At 38.8% G+C, this 19,739-nt stretch overlaps 1 protein-coding gene across 3 annotated transcripts in view; it reads left to right on the top strand.

Moving 5' to 3' along the window:
- ENOX1 (ecto-NOX disulfide-thiol exchanger 1) overlaps positions 1-19,739 on the top strand; it is a 597,960-nt gene that overhangs the window by 521,337 nt on the left and 56,884 nt on the right. For all 3 annotated transcript variants that reach the window (XM_030813342.1, XM_030813340.1, XM_030813341.1), the window contains one exon: positions 16,367-16,474. In XM_030813342.1, coding sequence (XP_030669202.1) covers positions 16,367-16,474 — 108 coding nt within the window. The remainder of the gene's footprint in view (positions 1-16,366; positions 16,475-19,739) is intronic.

Below are 19,739 nucleotides of genomic sequence, written 5' to 3'. Positions count from 1 at the left end.
AAAAATCATTCATAGTGTCACTACCTAGATATAACTATTGCTAACATTTACATATAGCCTTTCAGTCTTTTTCTCCATATACATATAAACATAGAGTGTTAATCATTTTTAAATACTGGCCAATAGAACAGCCAAACTTAGTCAGTTAAAGTGTCTGGAATTGTAACCAAAGTGTGGAATTGGGAATTCAGTTCCAAGATGTTAGATGCTTAGTTAAAGACTATGTTTTCTCCTCTGTTTAACAAAGCACCCTGAATAGTCATCAAGGGAAACTTAAACAAGTTAGTGCCCAATCTGGTCCTCACTTTACAGACCACCCATCTCACTCAATTGATCAGTGAAAACACCCTGGATGATCAAGTTCTTATCTATATGCACCTTCTTCCATCTGGTAATTACTGTCTGGTTTTTGTACTTTCTGTTTCTTCTCTCTGTGTCTCTGTCTCTGACTCTCCTTGTCTACATATTTCTATCTCCTCTTTTATAATTGCCTCTCATTACCTCTCCAGTTTCCAGTTTTTGCGCTTTCTGTTTCTTCTCGGTGTCTCTGTCTCTATTCCTATCTCCCCTCTCTCTCTTTCACACACACACACACAGACACACATACCTTTAACAAATAGCCACAACAGCCTTATTTACTGGGGAAGAAAATAAAGAAGAAAGTATATTTGAACTTTGGCAGTAAGTTTCCAAGGAAGAGTGTAATAAGTAGTGCTTATAAATGAAAGACCAACACAGTGACTTTTCAAAGAGATAAAAAAAAAATCATCTTATTTTCTTCTTCCTTTTGTTCTCTTAACTCATCCTGCTGACCCACCACACAACTACATTCTATTTTTTATGCCCTCCACCACCATTACCGTCTTAATTTATTTTAAACCAGGTATCACTCAGGGATTCAGTCAGAGTGGGTTTCGTTGGCCAGCTTTGGAATTCTCATTCATGGTATTAAGATATGTATATTTCCACCCATGATTTACATTTTATACTGAGTCATTTGCTGAGCCAGTGTGTTACACATTTTTCAGTCATTTAAACATAGGGTGGTATGCCATGATTTTGTTCTCTCACTCTCTGTGCACCTTGTTCTCTTCCCTCTGGTGTTTATATTTCTTTCCTAATGGTTTGTATTTCTTATCTTCAGTGCCACTTAACTTCACTTTCAGGAAGTTTTTGTAAAGGCCTAACTGTGAAGTCCATAACATTGTAAATATACGCTACTATAAGCTCAATATGTAGGACATATAAAGAAAATCATACTTTTCAAATATACTGGGAACATTTACAAAAATTAATCCCATACTAGGCCTTAAAGCAAATCTCAACAGATGTCAAAAGAGTGGTATTGTATTTTTTGACCACACTAAATTGTTAGAAATCAGTGCCAAAAATGATAACTAAAATAAATTTCATATATCTGGAAATTTTAAAACATACATCGTTTTTACAGCTTCCAAAAGAAATCAGAATTAACTTAAAAATACTTAGAAGTAACTGATAATTAAAACATAATATATCAAAACTTGTGGGATGCAGCTAAAGCAGAACTTAGAGGAAAAATTTAAAACTTTGTTTTAGGAAAAAAGAAAACTAGTAACAGTAAGGTAAGCATCCAATTTCTATTGAAAGAAAACAATAGGCCAGGTACAGTCGCTAACACTTGTAATTTCAACACTTTGGGAGGCCAAGGCGGGAGGATATGCTTGAGCCCAGGAGTTTGAGACCAGCCTGGTCAACATACTGAGACCGCATCTGTACAAAAAAAAAAAAAAAAAATTAATTAGCTAGGCATAGTGGCACATGCCTGTGGTCCCAGATAACTGGGAAGCTGGGGTGGGATAATTCCCTTGAGCCTGGGAGGTCAAAGCTGTAGGGAGCCATGATTACACCACTGTATTCTCCAGCCTGGGTAACAGAGTGAGATCCTGTCTCAAATAAACAAACAAAAAATAATAAACACAAAGTAGAGGGGATAATACAAAGAATAAAAATAACTAAAATAAATAGTAACCAACCATACAATAGAGAAGATCAACAAAGCCAAATGTTTGAAAAGATGAATAAAATGGAAAATCTTTGGCAATATGTATCAAGAAAAAAAGAGAACAACCTAAGAACAGTATTAAAAATGAGGTATAACTATAGATGCAACAGAGACTAAAGAAATATAAGAATATTAGGAATAGCTTTATGATAAATTTTTTAACTTTGGTGATACAAATTTCAATAGGAAAAAATAACTAATCAAAACTGAATTGGAAAGAAATTGAAAGCTTGAATAGTTTGTTTTGTTTTGTTTTGTTTTGTTTTTTGAGACCGAGTCTCGCTCTGTCGCCCAGGCTGGAATGCAGTGGCGTGATTTTGGCTCACTGCAACCTCTGCCTTCTGGGTTCAAGCCATTCTCCTGCCTCAGCTCCCGAGCAGCTGGGACTACAGGTGCGTGCCACCATGCCCAACTAATTTTTGTATTTTTTTAGTAGAGACAGGGTTTCACCATATTGGCCAGACTGGTCTCAAACTCCTGACCTTGTGATCCACCCGCCTCGGCCTCCCAAAGTGCTGGAATTACAGGCATAAGCCACTGTGCCTGGCCAATAGCTTAACATTTTATATCAAAGCAACAGACCCAAAATTGCTTTATAGGCAAGTTCTACCAAACATAAGAAAAATCATACCAAGGGTGGGCGTGGTGGCTCATGCCTGTAATCCCAGCGCTTTGGGAGGCTAAGGCAGGCAGATCCCTTGAGCCCAGGAGTTTGAGACCAGCCTGGGTAAAATGGCAAAACTCTGTCTCTACAAAAAATTAAAAAATTAACCAGGCATGGTGGCACATGCCTGTAGTTCCAGCTACTCAGGAGGATCATGGAGCCTAGGAGGTTGAGGCTGCAGTTGAGCCACTGCACTACAGCCTGGGCAACAGAGCAAGACCCTGTCTCAAAAAAAAAAAAAAAAAAACAAGAAAAAAAGAATACCAATCTTTAACTCATTCAGAGAACACAAAAGGAAGACACACTTTCCAACTAATTCATAAGGCTAGTATACTTAATACTGAAATAAAACAAGGACAGTTAAAAGTTAAAATCAAAAAATTATAGGCCAGGCTCAGTTATAAACAAAGATTTATAATTCCTTTAGAAAAGCAAAATTAATCTGGTATTTTATAAATCACCAAATTGGATGTATTCTAGGAATGCAAGGTTAGTTCAACATTTGAAAAATCTATCAATGTAATGTATCTCATTAACAGGCAAAACCAGAATAATACAATCATTTTGATGGCCACCAAATATCCATTCATGATTTTAAACTAAAACAACCAAAGAAAAATGAAGCTTTTAACAACTTGGAATAGAAAGGAACTTTCTTATCCTGTTAAAGGTTATCCCCAGCAACCTCAGTGACAAAATGTGATCTAACCTTCCCAGATTAATCCCAATATAATCTCTCTCAATCCTCTTGTAATCTCTTGGACTAGAATGTAACTGATTTATGTCATTTGCCTTGTATCATGATTTACATTTTCATATTGTTCCTGGAAACAGAAGAAGATTGCTACATGAAGTCTACTAGCAGACCCTAAAAATGTGGTCTCCCTATTCTTCCCTTTTGAAAAGTCATCAACACTAACCTTGGTGTTATCCCTCCCCTATTTCTACAGTGAAAACTTAAGTACCCATATATCACAAATGATCATCTTTTTTATGCCATCACTGTGAGCAGCTGGACTTTCAGATGACTTCAGCAAAACTTGTGATTGGAAATTTTCACGGGTAAACATCACATGCAATGTTAAAATGTATGCAATTGCCAACTGAGAGTAGGGGGATTGCTAAAGCTAGAGGAGCACTTCATCACAGGCATGTGGATATTGATAATAAGTGTGAAGCTAGGGCTCTAATTTCTCTTAATTTTCATATCTTGGAAGCCTTTTTTGCTGTTATCATTCATGACCATGCTGACACCATTTATTGCAAAGGGTCTAACTCAGCTCACTTCTTTAATGCTTTCTATATTTAATGTTTCTGAAGCAGAGGAGATTGGTTTAAGATGATAATTTTCTATACTTTGGAATCTATGCAAGATGGTGGTGCTGTATTGTATTTTGCCAGATAGATTTCAGCAGCAGGTATTAAGAATATGTGGCACATTTCACAATGGCAGTATTTGTTGAGGTTTTCTGCTGCTGCTGCTATTATTATTATTTTTCCTTACAGAGAGTCTGAAGTTCAAAGACAGGGCAAATCTGAGATAGTTCAGAAGTTCAGTAGTTGCTACAGGTGGTTGAAAGCCTGTGAGGAAACTGTTCCTGTCTAATGCAGCCCTCACCAGTTCATCCAGGGCTTGACCCTGGAGTAGGGAATAGGTGAAACTTGGAGACCTCCAAAAGTTCTAGTTACTCTGACACTCCTAAAATGTTGGGTTCCAGACCAGCCTAAATGCTTTTAAATAACTTGGAAACTTTGGGGGAAGGAGCAAACTTTCTCTCCCTCTCACTCCCCTTAGTGATTGATGAATGTGCCCATTTATTTACATATCTTGTTCCAGAGCCCCCTAAAGATTAAATGTGCTAAGTTCAGGGCTATTCTTCTCTTTTTACCCTGCCCCTAAATGTGTGATTCTCCTAGTCATAAAAATGTTTACTTGTATTAACAAAGAAAAATTGGGAATATTGTAATCATTGGATTAACTTCACTAAAGTTCTACAATTATTAGGAGTTAAGTAATATAGGTGATACAGACCTTCTAAATCCATAATAAAGTTTCCATCCTTAGTCAGACATCTATGGCTGATGGATCAGACCTTCAGCTGTATTTTCTCTCTTCAATGATCTGCAAAACAGGCTAGATCATTGCAACTCTCACCATTAAGATTCAACTAAAAGCTCTCTGGACCCCAACACATATTCTTATTCTATAATCATTAAGGCAAAAGCTTCTTTCCTAAACCTGCAACCAAAGAGACTAGTGATGATGGTAATATCTGTTGTTAATGATGCTAAAACAAGTTATCGTTTGGTTCTCCAGTGGCTAAACTGAATGAGGCCCAGATCACTTTGCAAAAGGTACCTCCAAAGAGGGCCACAGGCCTTTGGTTACAGGTCACCCATAGGGGTTCTTCTAGCCATAATCTCCGATCATGACTAGGTTATAAAATCTGTAAAGAAAGAACAAATTTCTGTTGGCCTTCAGGGCATAGTGCAAGACCCAGCTGTTCAATCAAGTTCTTATTTGATTGAAGTAAATGGGCCAACCTGGCTGGAAAGCATGTTAATATTTTAAATTTCTACATTAACAACTGTACACATGCCCAGAGGTTGGGTGATGACCACCTCACATAATTGCAAAAAACAAAAGTGATAAGAATAAATAAATCCAAGCAAATTGGATTATCATTTGCAGCAGAACTGCCAGCAAAGGCAAGGGAGAGAATATCACTGATACATGTTCCTACTTCAGCAAGGTATTTGACACCTTCTCTTGTGAATTGCATGAATGGTGTTAATTCATGGATCCTTTGTTAAATATTTCCTCCTCTAAATTTAGACACCATTATTTTCATTAATTATCATAAAATGGAATGAATAATAATGGCCAAGAAAGAAATGCAGACTAAATTTTTTTTCTTTTGAACTTCATGTATATTTATGCCAGCAAGAAAATAAAATAGTGTAATAAAAGGAAAAAATTGCAACTATCTATTCAATAGTTTACCTAACAGTTTGAACTTTGATTCTTGATTATAGTTAACATATTGCTGTATGTAAATAATTGTCCAGCAAATCATAAGTATTAATAAAACCAAATGCAAAGGGCACAATTTAGGCAAGTATTGTGTCTCTGATGTAACATTTTCTTGATTTGTCTTTTAGTTTTAAAGCAAGCAATCTATAAAAATTTTCAATTTTAAAAATACTGAAACGTAAACATATTTCACATATGAACTAAAATTTTCACTTGCCAACTAAAAATGTTTCATTGTTTTAAATTTTAAACATAATTCAAGTTGGCTGGCCTATGTTTTAAGCATGGGCTGAAGGAGGGCACCCAGCATGGCTAGGCTGGGGCTGAACAACCGACCTTTCTCTCTGAATATTAATCCCCAGTACTGCCCACTCATATGACTTAAATGTCACTTCACCTCGTGGGTCTTAGTGTCTCCATTTTTGCAAAGAGGATAATGACAGCACTTTCATTTAACTCAGTGGGCACCTTTTGCCATTCAAGGAGCCTCACATACTTAACGCATGTTCTTTAGTCATACAGTATCCCACTGGTAAGTATTCTTATATTTATTTAACATGTGAAGAAAGTGAAAAATGGGAACCTGAGATGACCCTGCAAATTAGTGTTAAGAAAATAATCTGTAGAAGAGAAAATAGATTTTAGAGCCTTCCAAACCACTTTTACATCCACCTTTACTGTGTTCCGTAGTCAAGAAATTCATTGATATCTTGCTTTGCAAATGATAAATAATTCCTCATGAGACAGTTGTAAGGATAGAAGGCTTGGGGAAAAGAGGAGACCAGAGCAGTAGCTTGTTCAAGCTTGCACAGCAAGCTGATAATGGAGCTAATCACACTAGCCTTTGAAATGCCGACATGCAGCTTCATTTTTGCCTTTTTGCCAGTCCTTGACTATATTTCTTTTCAGAATAATGTTGCCATATTGGGATATAGTATATCACAATTAGTAACTCCAGTGGATTATGGGAATGCCACGAAGCATCTGTCTTTCACACCAGTCCCTCCCAGGGGCACATTCAAGCAAAGGAAATGGTCTCTAAAATCTTGTCTGATGAAACAGTTCTACCCAGCCCCTAGCCCAACAGGCCAAGGTCATGACTCTCCCAGTCTCAGGCACTGGCAGCCTGATAATTGTGCACCTAGTGAAATTTAACACTCAGAGGATCCTTTGTTAAATATTTCCTCCTCTAAATTTAGACACCATTATTTTCATTAATTATCATAAAATGGAATGAATAATAATGGCCAAGAAAGAAATGCAGACTAAATTTTTTTTCTTTTGAACTTCATGTATATTTATGCCAGCAAGAAAATAAAATAGTGTAATAAAAGGAAAAAATTGCAACTATCTATTCAATAGTTTACCTAACAGTTTGAACTTTGATTCTTGATTATAGTTAACATATTGCTGTATGTAAATAATTGTCCAGTAAATCATAAGTATTAATAAAACCAAATGCAAAGGGCACAATTTAGGCAAGTATTGTGTCTCTGATGTAACATTTTCTTGATTTGTCTTTTAGTTTTAAAGCAAGCAATCTATAAAAATTTTCAATTTTAAAAATACTGAAACGTAAACATATTTCACATATGAACTAAAATTTTCACTTGCCAACTAAAAATGTTTCATTGTTTTAAATTTTAAACATAAAAATTCTCAGAGTGGTCCTGTGGGATGAATGGAAGTAGCTCAAGTTCTAGTTCATCATCTTTGCAAAACTGTGCTGTCATTGTTTATTTTGAATCTAGTATAGGAATGCAGAATATATGTAGTGCTACAGGAGGCTGGAGACACTGTATCCAAAGCAAGCTCAAATCAGAACAAATATGTGCAGCTAAGTCCATGTGTGAGAGAGAGCTGGGGCAGACTAGAAATTTTCCAAATCAGTTTCCAAAGCTAGAAAATTTTCCAAATCAGTTTCCACATAAAATGTTTGTTAAAGGGCAAGCAACAGAATATGCTAATTTGAAGATTACGTACATATTATTAAATCTTAACAGTAATGGCAACAATTAGAATTTAGATCAGCAAAAGATTGTTATGAGGAAAGAGAGTTTTATCAGTGATTTTACTTAGAATTGCTGGTGCATAGTGATGATAAATGGATATACCTTTAGTTTTATTATTGTTTTTACATTTTGTACAATTGTACCTGCTTAACTCCTACACCGAGGCAGGTAGCCCAGGCCCCGTCCTTGGTGCCCCGCCACTTCCTGCAGACTTAGGCCCTCAAATCTGCATCTCAGATGGCTTCCTGTGTTTTCTCAACCTCTCTGTGCCTCTTGAGGTCCTAAAAAAAGCTCACTCCTCCCTTTGGAAATTTTTCATGGCTCAAAGATTCTTGGATTTTTTCCTTTTCTCTGCAGCAGAGGAAATCCGACTGCATTCCAGGCCAGCCCTGGGGAACCTGGAAACATTTCAGCTCTAAGTCCTTGTTCTCTGGAGTTCCTCCATGCCCTCTCTTCCCCTAGAGAACACACAGCCTGTGTCCTCCCTTCACCATTGCCCTGGGAGATATTGCTCAATGTACACACACGGTGTGCATCCTTCATCTCATGCCTTACTCGGTCCACAGGAATCCTTGCCAGGTCAGGGGTCAGCAGGGTCCTTCATGCTTCAGGCACCCCCATGAGAAGCCAGACCCTTGGAAACACTTACTTGAGCTTTCTCACTCCTCTCCGTAGCTGTCCCAGGCTCCCAGCATAATGATAGGCATGACCCCAGGGTTCATTGTCTTGACCTCTCAGAGATCAACCTAGGCAGGCCTGCACCTGGGCCGTGCGGTCTGGCTGACATTAGGATCTTAACAGCAGAGTCAGGGAACAAGGCCATGCTCCCACCATCTCTCAGCTATAAATGAAGCCTGATCTCCTCACGAACGAGAGATTGCCTTTCTGCCTAGCAATGAGAATGGCATTTAAAATTCAATATCAGAAAAGATATTGACGAGATTAAAGGCCTAAAGGAATTGATTTATGAGGAAAGACCCAAGGAATTAAATATGTATAGCCTAGTGTAATAGGATATTAGGCTCTGAACACAATTTCATTTCTATGATCCAGCATTCCTGTTATCAGTCATCTGAATGGTGGAGTTCTCTCCAAGAGATGTTTCTCCCCCAGGGGTCACCATGCCTGAGGCAGAGAGCGGGGCACCAGGGTTAATACACTGGCCATAGGCTTCGATGCCCTTATACCTTAGTGTAAATTGAGTGCAGTTTCATCCCCAGGTGGAAGCAGATGACATTTTAAACTAGAGTAGGTCTTGAGTAGTCTTACCAGCCCATGTAACAAGAAAATTCAAGCTAGTTCAATTCCTTTTTTCCCAAGGAGAAAAGTGAGCATTGTAGATACCAGGTGGCAAATGATTGTCCTTCCCCAGAGACAGGTTCTCTTCTCTGTCAGAAATCCTGTTAGATGTGTTTGCCTTTAGGCAAAGCCTTGCTCTTAGGTTGCGATAATGTTCACTTGATTTTTTACATCTCAAACTTTCTCTAACAATCAGGGATTAGCTCAGGATTCAGTGTCAGATGGAAAACAAGCATAGGTAGACCTCATCAGCGGGACCTAAGGCTGACATTCCTAAAGAGTTCTGAAGTCAGTGAGAACCAAAACTTGATGGAGCAGTGGATGGTCTGGAGAGTCCTGGGGAGACATGAAGACACAGTAAGCTGTGGGGTGGTGGGATGTAACAGGATCCCACCAAGAGAAAGGGGATTAAGGGGTGTATACTTCCATCTCAAGCTCTACAGTAGGACAAGGATCTGGCAGAGCTGGTCACAGGTGGAGTTCAGATTGCAGGCTGAAATACTGGGAAAAATCAGGTTGGCAACAGGATACAGAGGCAGGATGGGGCAGGACACTCTCATGGTTATCACCATGTAGAGCAAATGTTAAAAGGACTGCTGGGATGAGACCATCAGACACAGTCACACCCACCATTGCCTTTGGTGAGAATTCCCTTTGGAAACCTCTGGGCCTCATTTCCTTAGGTGATACTCTACTAGCCTTAAAGGATTATCCCACTGAGTAGGACATCTGATTTATAGCAAAGTTACAGAGATGGAACAATAGTTATTAAAACTGAACCAAAAGAGTAAAAACACATTGAATTTAAATTGATAATATTCTGTGGGTTCAAATATTTCCAGGCTACTATCGTGAATATTCAGTGGCTCATTTCTAATAAGTGGAACAAGTTGTGATTCAAGATGGATCCCCTGAGCTCATTCTCCTGACCCCTAAACTGATCCCTAGAAATCTCCTGGATTCCTATGGAAACCATACCAGTTATAGCCATTATAAGAGTACTTTGTACTGTCCTGACTTAGTTATCATGTACATGTAAGAACCTTTGTGACCCACCATCTAGAGGAGAGGCTACTTACTGTTGTTTCCTCTGTATCTTTCACATTGCCCATCCCAGTACCATGCACACAGCAGGAGCTCAGTGTTAACTAAAGGAATGAATGAATAAATATTAGCAGATTGTTTTAGAACTAAACAAAGAGCCAAGCACTGGGGAAATCCTGAAACAAAGAGAAGAAGAAAAGAAATTGTGTGTGTGTGTGTGTGTGTGTGTGTGTGTGTGTATGTGTGTTGGTGTCAGTCACTGTCTATATCTACCTTGTGTTAGTTTACCTGACCCACCACCAACGTAAATTTAGAAAGCGTACCTACTCCTCCATCCCACAGAAGTTCCCCTAACCCCACACTATCCTGCCAAAGATTCCTGAATTAATCACAATCCTGTGAGTTTCAGCTTACAACAAGATGTGGCTGATGTATTTCACATAGGGTATTTGCACTGTCATCTATGACTTCCATGGAACCAACCTTATATAATCTGTTAACTATATAAAAACTTCACCTTGGTAACAAAATTATACAATTTAAGAAAAAAGACAAGGAAGGGGTTGTTGTTCTTAAAGGGACGTCAAATTTACCACACCGCTCACAGAAGTATACACAAAAGCATGTCTTTAACAGGCCTGGCTCCTAAGTGGAAATGATGAATGTTTAGATAGAAGTCGTTGCTAGGAGGATTTTAAGTTTGGCATGTTCTGATTTCCATTCCAAATTCACAGCGCAGCGTGAATTTCCAGGATAGAAACCACCGGTTGAGGTAGGAAAATTGAGTTGTGCAAGTGGTAGATCTCTCCCAGACAGCATGACCTTGGATACATGACTTAATCTCTATGTGCCCATGATTCTCCCATCTGTAAAAGTGGAAATGTGACCTCACTTATTCTAGGGCTCCAAATAACATTTGTAATGCTCTTTGAATTTGTCAGAAAGAAAGACCCATTACATACTGAAGTCTACATCCCCAAAGAGCATTACAAATGATCCCATTAAATCAGTGGCCTGGAAATACCAAGATGTGTCAGGTACAGCACTTATTTACCTGCTTATGGTCTGCCCAAGTGTTTCCACTTGATTGGCATATGGATAATTGTCTAACTGGAACACACTCAATTGCAACCACCAAAGAATGTAATAGTGCATCTGTTTAATACCACGCTCTCAAATGTTAAATTAAAATTATGCTATCATCAGCCAATCCAACCAAGAGACTCTTCTGATTAAGTTCTAGCTGCTTATGAACTTCTATAATTGAGGCACTTTAGTACTTAAAAATTCAAACTGGAAAGAATATTATAGAGACTCATAAATTTCAAGTGAAAAAGACCAGAAAGGCTGACTTAAATGATCTAGTTGTGAGCTACCTCCCTGTTTTTATAGGACCTCTAGTCAAATGAAGAGTGGCAGTTTTGAATCACCATTGTTTTGAATACATAAATATTAGATTATGAGTTTATACCTTGAAAACAAAAGAGCACATTAACTTTGTAGAATGCAGAAAACAGTCTAGGAGTGATTTTATTTTTCTGATAGTGGTGATTTTGTGCTTATTGTGGTGAAATTTGAAGAATAAATTACGTAATTATAAATTCATTGATTGGATTTCTTTAGCCTGTTGAGAAATATTTCTTTTCAGATTAAAAAGGATATCTGTAACTGCCAAGTAATGAATCAAAATGTCTTAAATGAAACTGCTGTTTTCCTCAAAAAGTTTTATATATCCATATGTTTAGAACAATACATTAGTAGTTTATCATTCCTAAGGTGGTTTTGGGGGGGGTTGTTTTTCTTGTTGTTTTGGTGGAGTTTTTTTTTTTTACTGTTTGTTGTTGGATCATGGTTTAATCCCATAGAAGTGGAGAAACGAGCAAACATTCATTTATCCCTTCATTTATTCATTTATTCATTCAGCACCTATTATATATTAGAGGTAACCTAATCATTGACCTTAATATTGGTGAATGTAGTCTGGTTGGGGAGACAGATATGAAATGTGGTATACCATATTAAATGCTTTGGAAGCAAGAAGATAGATGAACTAACTTTGCTTCAGTGATTAGAGAACATTTTTATGGAGGAAGAACCCAATACCACCACATTTCATAGTGTAGGTTCTGCCCTGGACAAGTGCAGCTGGCCAAAGGGGTAAATAGGAATGAAATCAAGCCTCAAAGCCAGTGCCCAAGCATATGGCTGGTAAGGGATTGTCTCTACCTAGAGAGGATGGGGCTCTTTTCAATTTTACAAAGGCATCATCTGAGTTGATCTTGGGCCAAAAGTAACATTTGAGGTGGTGCTTAAAGAATGAGTAAGAATCAGCCAGGCAGAATTCTGAGTGGGAAACTTGTCACAAGTCATGGAAGCAGCTGGCATGTCTGGGGAAGGATGAGTTTAGTGGTTTAGATTTTATCTATAGGTGTTAGAGAATTAACAGTACTTTTAATCATGGGAGTGCTTTAATTCATGGGAAGTCAACTCTCTCAGGAGTGTCGGGTAAATGGCAGGGGGAACAGGAAGAACCCAGAGGAGAGGAGATGGTAGCCTTTACTATGACAGCAAGGATGGGATGGAGAAAAGGTCAAGGAACCGGCAAAGAGGTTGTGAAGATGATGATGAAAGGGCCAGCATTGACTTCAGGGTTTTAACTCTGGATACCAGGGGAAGAGGTTTAGACTGGTTGGGGTGGGAAGGGTAGCTGTGCTAATGGGCACAGTTGGAAACACAGGAAGTGAAGGGTCTGATAGGTGGTAAGAAAGAGGCAGAGGCTGTAAAGGCAGTCTTGTAAAGCACCAGCACATGTGATGTGTAGTTAAAGCCATGGGCGTGAATAGAATCCCCCAGAGAGAGCGTGTAGTGAGAAGAAAAGAACGTGGAATACTAGTTGGCAATTAGAAAGGCACTGGTGACTGTAGTGAGAACAGTTTGAGTAGAGTACTAGGGATTAAAGTCACATTATAGTAGACTGAAGATTAAATAAGCAAGATTAAATAAGCATTTCAGGATACAGTGGTTTTCATCCCCAGTTACACATTAGAATAATTACCTGTGAAGGTGTTTTAAAAATGATCAGTGCCTGAGTCCCACCTCTCAATATTCTGAGTCAATTGGTCTTCTGTCAGGCCCAGAAATAAGTATTTTTTTGAAAATCTTCCCAGATAATATTAATGGAGAGTCAGAATTAAGAACCACTGCTCTTGACTATTTAAAAAATTATAAATAAACCCCCATAGCTAGCAAGTATATAAGATGCTTAAAATCACAGGGAATCAAAGAAGTTATAAAATTTTTCAAAGATGAAGAATCTTGGTGTTCTATTAAACTGGCAACAATTATAAAGCTGAACAATGCTTTTAGTGTTATTATTCAGTAGAGCACAGCAGCTCTTACACACCACTGACAGGCAGGTAGACTGGCATAACCATCCCAGAGAGCAGCTTTGCCAAATTCACTCTTTTACCTAAGAGTTCTACCACTGGATGCGCATCCCAGGGAAATCCTCCCATAGGGCCATAAGGGAACTTGTACTAGCATGTTCCATTGCAGGCTTGTATACAGCGGGAAGAATTGGGGTAATCTGAATGGCCTTCACTGTGAGAGTGGGTTGGGTAAAATGGGGTGGATGTACCCCATCAGAAGCATGGATTAGATACATAAGATAGTAACATGTGTATACCTATGTAACAAACCTACACGTTCTGCACATATATCCCAGAACTTAAAGTATAATAAAAAATAATAATAAATCAAGCTCAGTAAAATCTCAAGGGAATTTCAAAGTTTCCTTATGTATAGCACATTTGGGGAATAAAAGGGGAAAATCTATTAGATTTTTTAATAAATTCATTTATTAACAAAAAATAGTAACATGGATGGATCTTAAAAACATAATGCTAATTTAAAACATAGTAAACAATAAGAAACATAATATCACATAAAAATACACACAAAACGACAACAATATACGTTTTGGAAAAACACATTGAAATAAAAGTCTAGACACTACATCATTGAAGTGATTGCCTACACATAAGAAGAAAGGGAAACACTGATGAGAGGGAAGACATTTCATTTAAAAAGTGTGAATCCAAGAATGGATGAGATAAGAGGGAGGCTAAAAGAAGAAGAGTGGTCAAGGGAAAGGGGTATGTGTGGGTGTGTGTTTTAATAGAAGGAAGAGTCGTAAGTGTGTGGGTGAAATGAAGACTCCAATGCACTTCTCCCTCTTATTTATTCACAGTATTGGTAATAGCAGAGAGATGTGTCCAAGTAGTATTCCTTTCTTTGTTCTTCCCCAATCTTAAATTCATTTGATTTTTTTCTCATTACTAAAGCAGTGTGTATTTGTTACAGATATATCAGAAAATTGACAAGCAAAACAGAAAGATCCATGAACCCACCCACCCAGAGACAGCGTCTAGATCCTTTCCTATGAATATGCTGCAAAGTTAAATTTTGTAATCTGGATGTATTTTTTTGCTGAGCAGTGCATTTTGAGCTTCTTCTGTGTCATTAGAAGACATTTGTGCAACTTCATTTTAAATGGCTGCATAGTGTCTGATGATACAGATACACCATTATTAATGTCCACCTCCCTTCTTCTGGACATCAGTTATTTTTGGTTTTGCCACCTCAAGCGCTATAATAAGCAAACATAAACTACCTACCTTTGAAGACAACTTCCTGTCTTTCATTTGGCTCATTTTTCAAAAGAGGTTTAAGGATTGGACTTGAAATTGTCTCACGAAGTAAAATTCACTCAGCATTACCCAAGTCAGGGCACCAGTTCCCTTTGGAACTGTTCTGGCACCAGTCAGGAATGTGAATGAAGGAACAGAGCCATTCCCCAGTGTCTGGACACAATGTAGGTGCTTGTCACTGTGCCAAAGTGCAATAAGGGCTCCTTGGTTTCTGTACTTTAATCAATGATGCACAATTAAATCCCATAAATTGTTAAGTGAGCACATGTGGAATTGTGTACATTACCTCACATGTGATTGATTATTCCATGGGTAGGTGGTGAAATAGGACACACTGAGCTTTTAGAAAATTGCAAGAAATCACTGTTTATGCTACGGGACCAAAGTAGGTTCTTACATTTATACCCAGTGCCACAGTAGTTAGCAGAACAAGCAAGCCCCAGGGAAAGCAGTGCGTTTTTCTGATACTTCCTACCCTACAAAATCCGCCCAAACCAGTAGTTTTTGGAGATTTAATTTAATCCTTCCAGTTGGTAGGTTTAAGCCTGAGAAATCCAGTGTCAGTGTTTCTCCAGGCTTTGATGGTTAGGAACTGGCCAGGCAGCTCTGCAGCCAGCTTGTCAAGGCCCTGAACAAGTAGCCTGGCTGTTGGAAACAGGTCTCTTCATGGCAGGAATCCACTAACATTTCCAGATGATTAGTACAGGAATTGTTATGTACAGTAGCAGAAGAAATGCACTTCTGTCTTTTCGAACTAGTCCTCTGTTGTCAAGAAGGTTTGAATAGTCAGAGCTGTTTCCAGGGCCCGTTTTGCAGCTCTTGAATGTATTCTTCAGCCTATGTATATATTAACATATCACCATGTCCCAAAGAATTCGCACTGCACAGTGCTGTGCTTTTGGCAGACAAGGAAAGCCTTCACATGAGTTACAGTTGATAGGGCAAGGGAAGCTCAGGGCTTACAAAAATCCCTTCAGTGGCCCTGCTTAAAAATAGCAGCGTAGGCCATAGCTTAGTGTTTTGACAGTTTATATCAGCAGTTTTCTCAGCTGATATATTGATTGCAGTTTGGACTTCAGTCCTGCTGATCTAATAAAACATCACCGTCATAACAGAGAAAGTAAAAGGATCTTTTGTGGTCCCAGCCACTTGGCAAAGTAGCTTTATAGAGTTACTGTAAAGCTAGCTTTACTATAATACGTGAAATGAAGCAACAGTGGACAAGATGACTATATTATAATTTTTTCATCTATGAATGTAATGTATTAGCACTATCCTATATAGTTTTACAAATAGGCATTTGCTCAAAGGAATATAATCACGCCTTCACAAATCTGAAAACAAGTTTTGTGCATCAGTATCACAAACAACCTAACAGTGTGTCAAAACTGCAATGCCCCTGATACTTACTGTGGAAAACACACAAGGACAACTGAGGTCTGAATTAAGCTTCAAGACATGTAAACATCTTCTACTCATAATTTTGAATGGGTATTGTGGATATTTTTAAATCATCTGGCCTTCAATCCTACTTATGCTAAATATCCTTTAATTTCACAGCAATTGCTAACCATCCAGGAGGAGTTAAACAACAAAAAGTCAGAATTGGAACAAGCAAAGGAAGAGCAGTCCCATACACAAGCATTACTAAAAGTCCTGCAGGAACAAGTAAGTGAATGAAACAGCTCTGATTTATGAATCAGTTCAAACAACCCAATGCATACCTCCCTCGTGCATCACCCGTGCAAACATTTACTGAGAGTAATCTGCAGTACAATTAGTCTGAACCCTGTCAAACTTCCTAGCAGCTTTCTTATGCGGAATTTATAACCTCATTCCCAGCATCGCTATCCTCACTCCTGTACTTGTTTAGATTGCCCAAGCCTGCCAGTGTTGTGTGAAAGTTTCTTCCAGAAGACAACAAAATTTTGATAAAGTTTCAAAATACTGTCAATGGGGTATGTTTCAAAGTAAACAGCTGGTTTCCTCTTAAGTCTAACAGTGAGGAAAATGAGTTTAACATAACCTATGAGACTCCTGCAGACACATGAACAAGGACTGATTCATAGCAACATTTAAAAAATATCCTCCCTGTACATCAGGGTACTTATCTAACCATGGTGAGCAACAGCCCTTTTATATGAAGTTTGTAAATCTGATCATTTCATTCTGGCTTTCTTTGATACAAAAGTGTGGCCTGACATTGATAAGTGGATTGGAAAGTATTGTCTTACAGCAGGGTAAGATGGAACACTCGGCAGGCAGCAGAGTGAAATCTAAGCCCACTATCTACATGAGAGGAGCCAGGAGAGCTCTTGAAATGCCTTCCTATTTCTGGCCTTCACTTGCTGCCAACAATGTATGAATGGTAATTTGCGTATGAATGGTAATTTGAAGGAAAAAGTTGCATACAGTAACCCCAACCCCCTCTGTGCGTAATCAAATGCAGATTGTATTAAATTTTTCACGCACATCATGGTTTTATGTTGTATAAATAACCTTACACTGTATACATAACTTCAAAGGTGACATCTGAGAAAATATAAAGTCAGCTCTATGTCACTTTATGAGTGATTTTTTTTTTAATGGTTTGAGGTCCAGAAAATATCTTTTTAGTTATTTTCTCCCAAAGGTATGAGTGATTTGTGAGAGAAAAGTATAGATATTAGTTTATAAACCTTTATAGCTTTGGAAGAAAATGCTTTATAAAACTAATAATTATCTTTATATGATGAATATAGATTCAGTAACTTGTACTGAGGCTGACTCTGTGTGATTTCAGATATAATAGATTGAAATGAAAAATCTAGTTGACTGAATTCACAGTGACCTGCAGTTGAGGAGACCTGAAATCACTGTGCTTTCCACTGTTATATGATGAAAAGACTCCCAGCAAAGTGGAACTGAGTTGGTCCAAATTTGCTCCAAATCAACCAGATATAGCTCTGAGCTTTTGTTGTTTTCTGCTCTCTCACCCTGATTTTTTTTCTTTTAGATAGCTTTGACTGGAGTGGGGAGGGGTGAATTTCTCTTTTCTCTAAATGACTCAAATCCTTTATTTTGAAGTCCAAACCCTAGTCATAAAAATAGATTCTGAGTTTTGCTGAAAGTATTGATATATCTTGTTATGGCGTGCATTTTTAAAGAGCAGAGCACACACAGGAATGGGCGAAACATCACACTTTACTCTCCATTATTTTAAAAAAAGAGAACGTGAAGAAGATTCGAAACAGCTAAAATCATTAAAGACCTAGAAAATACAATTGAGAAGGAAGAATTTTAAATCTGCAATATTAATTTAAATGGGATAGCTCTTTCCAAGCAAAGATACCAAGAATCTTTAAGCCTGACACCAAATGTTTTTGGGTGCTGGTGCCATTACCAAGCTGTTTGTCCAAGAGCCCCTCACCTGCTACCCCTTGGTGGTTCTTGCAAAAGGGGCCATGCAGGGTACAGGTTCTTTCCATGTCCCTGCACCCACACACAGATGTGCACTGATGACACCTCTCACCTCCACTGACCACTGCCTTTGAGGCTTTCTTTGGATTTGTGTAGATTAACTCTATGCGTAAACAGTTTCAGTGCCCACATAGATGTGGCCTAAACAAATGGACACATGCAGGGAAAGATACACCCTGCTCTGCAGATTTGGCAGGTTACTATTCACAGGATTGCCCCATGCTGGGCATCCTGACAAGAAAGGATAGGTCCTGAGGGCAGACCTTTCCCACCCTCAGGCCCCAGCCCCTCCAGGCAAGGCCAGGCTAACCCCTAAGCTCTCAGTCTTCCCATTTGCGAAGATGCAGCTTTTCTAGGTCCCTCCAGGCCCCACTGACTCCTGCCTTTCATCTCCTTTACAATGAGGATAGCTTCCTACCTCTGGAGCTTGTTCACAAACCTCGGTTTCATCAGACAGGATGTTCAGCCCTACCTGGGGGAGAGTAGCAGCTGAAGGAGAGAAGAACGGGGAGCAGAGAGAAGAACAAAGCAGCAGCTGTCCTGGAGCTGCAGCTCAAGGAAGGAGAGGGGCGGGCTGCAGCGGGGAGGGGTTTCCTCCGTGGTTCTGGCAATGGAGCACAGCGGAGTGAACAATGCCAGGAGACAGGAAGTGAGGGGGGAATAAACAGGAGCAGAAAAAGCGAGGGCAGAGTTAGAGGACATCATGGAATGGGAAGAATGGAGTTTATTTAAAAGGGAGGAGAGCAACTGGCACATTTATGTTGGTAAACACGTAAAGGTGGAACAGACATTCACAAAATAGTCCTTTACTTCTGCTGAAAAAGAACAAGACCTTCTGAGCTAACCCCACTCGAACTCATGGGAGCACAAGCTACAGGACCTAAGGTGGGATGAGCAGAGGAGTTGATGAAGAGGAAGATGACGGATACCTACAATAAGAAACCCTCAGCTAGGAAAAGAGTGAGGGGATTTTAAAAAGTCATTTTGTGTCCTGTGATAAGAGACAGTATTCCTATCACTGTGGCACACCTCTGCCTTGTCATATATGCCATACATTGCCCATGCTCCTCTGTGTCTGTCGTGTGTAGAACCATCAATGATGTTGCCCTAAAGAACAGTGGGCAGACTTTTTTCTTAAGTGGGAGTGATATGGAAATGAGCCAAAGAGCCTTTGGTCCATAATCAACTACCCGATCCTCAATTTCTTCATGTTACCATTCCTTTGGCAAAACCCCTTCTTTGGCATAGAGTGGATAGGGCTTTTTTTTGCTGGGAGTTTAAGACTGACCTTAAAAAACTAAAGAAGTTTTCATTTTAATATGCACAAGTAGCCAGAAGGAACCAATGTTCTGAATCGAACACATTGGTGGTATATGTGCATTGATTTTCTTTCAAATCTTAAGTATTTTTTCCTACCATGAATACTTTGTATTAGGCATAAAAAAAGATAATGGAGGAGATGCTGCTTTCCTTA

The sequence above is a fragment of the Nomascus leucogenys genome, chromosome 5 (assembly GCF_006542625.1).
Source record: "Nomascus leucogenys isolate Asia chromosome 5, Asia_NLE_v1, whole genome shotgun sequence".
Classification (NCBI taxonomy): Eukaryota; Metazoa; Chordata; class Mammalia; order Primates; family Hylobatidae; genus Nomascus; species Nomascus leucogenys.
This window is presented reverse-complemented; position numbering and strand designations above follow the sequence as displayed.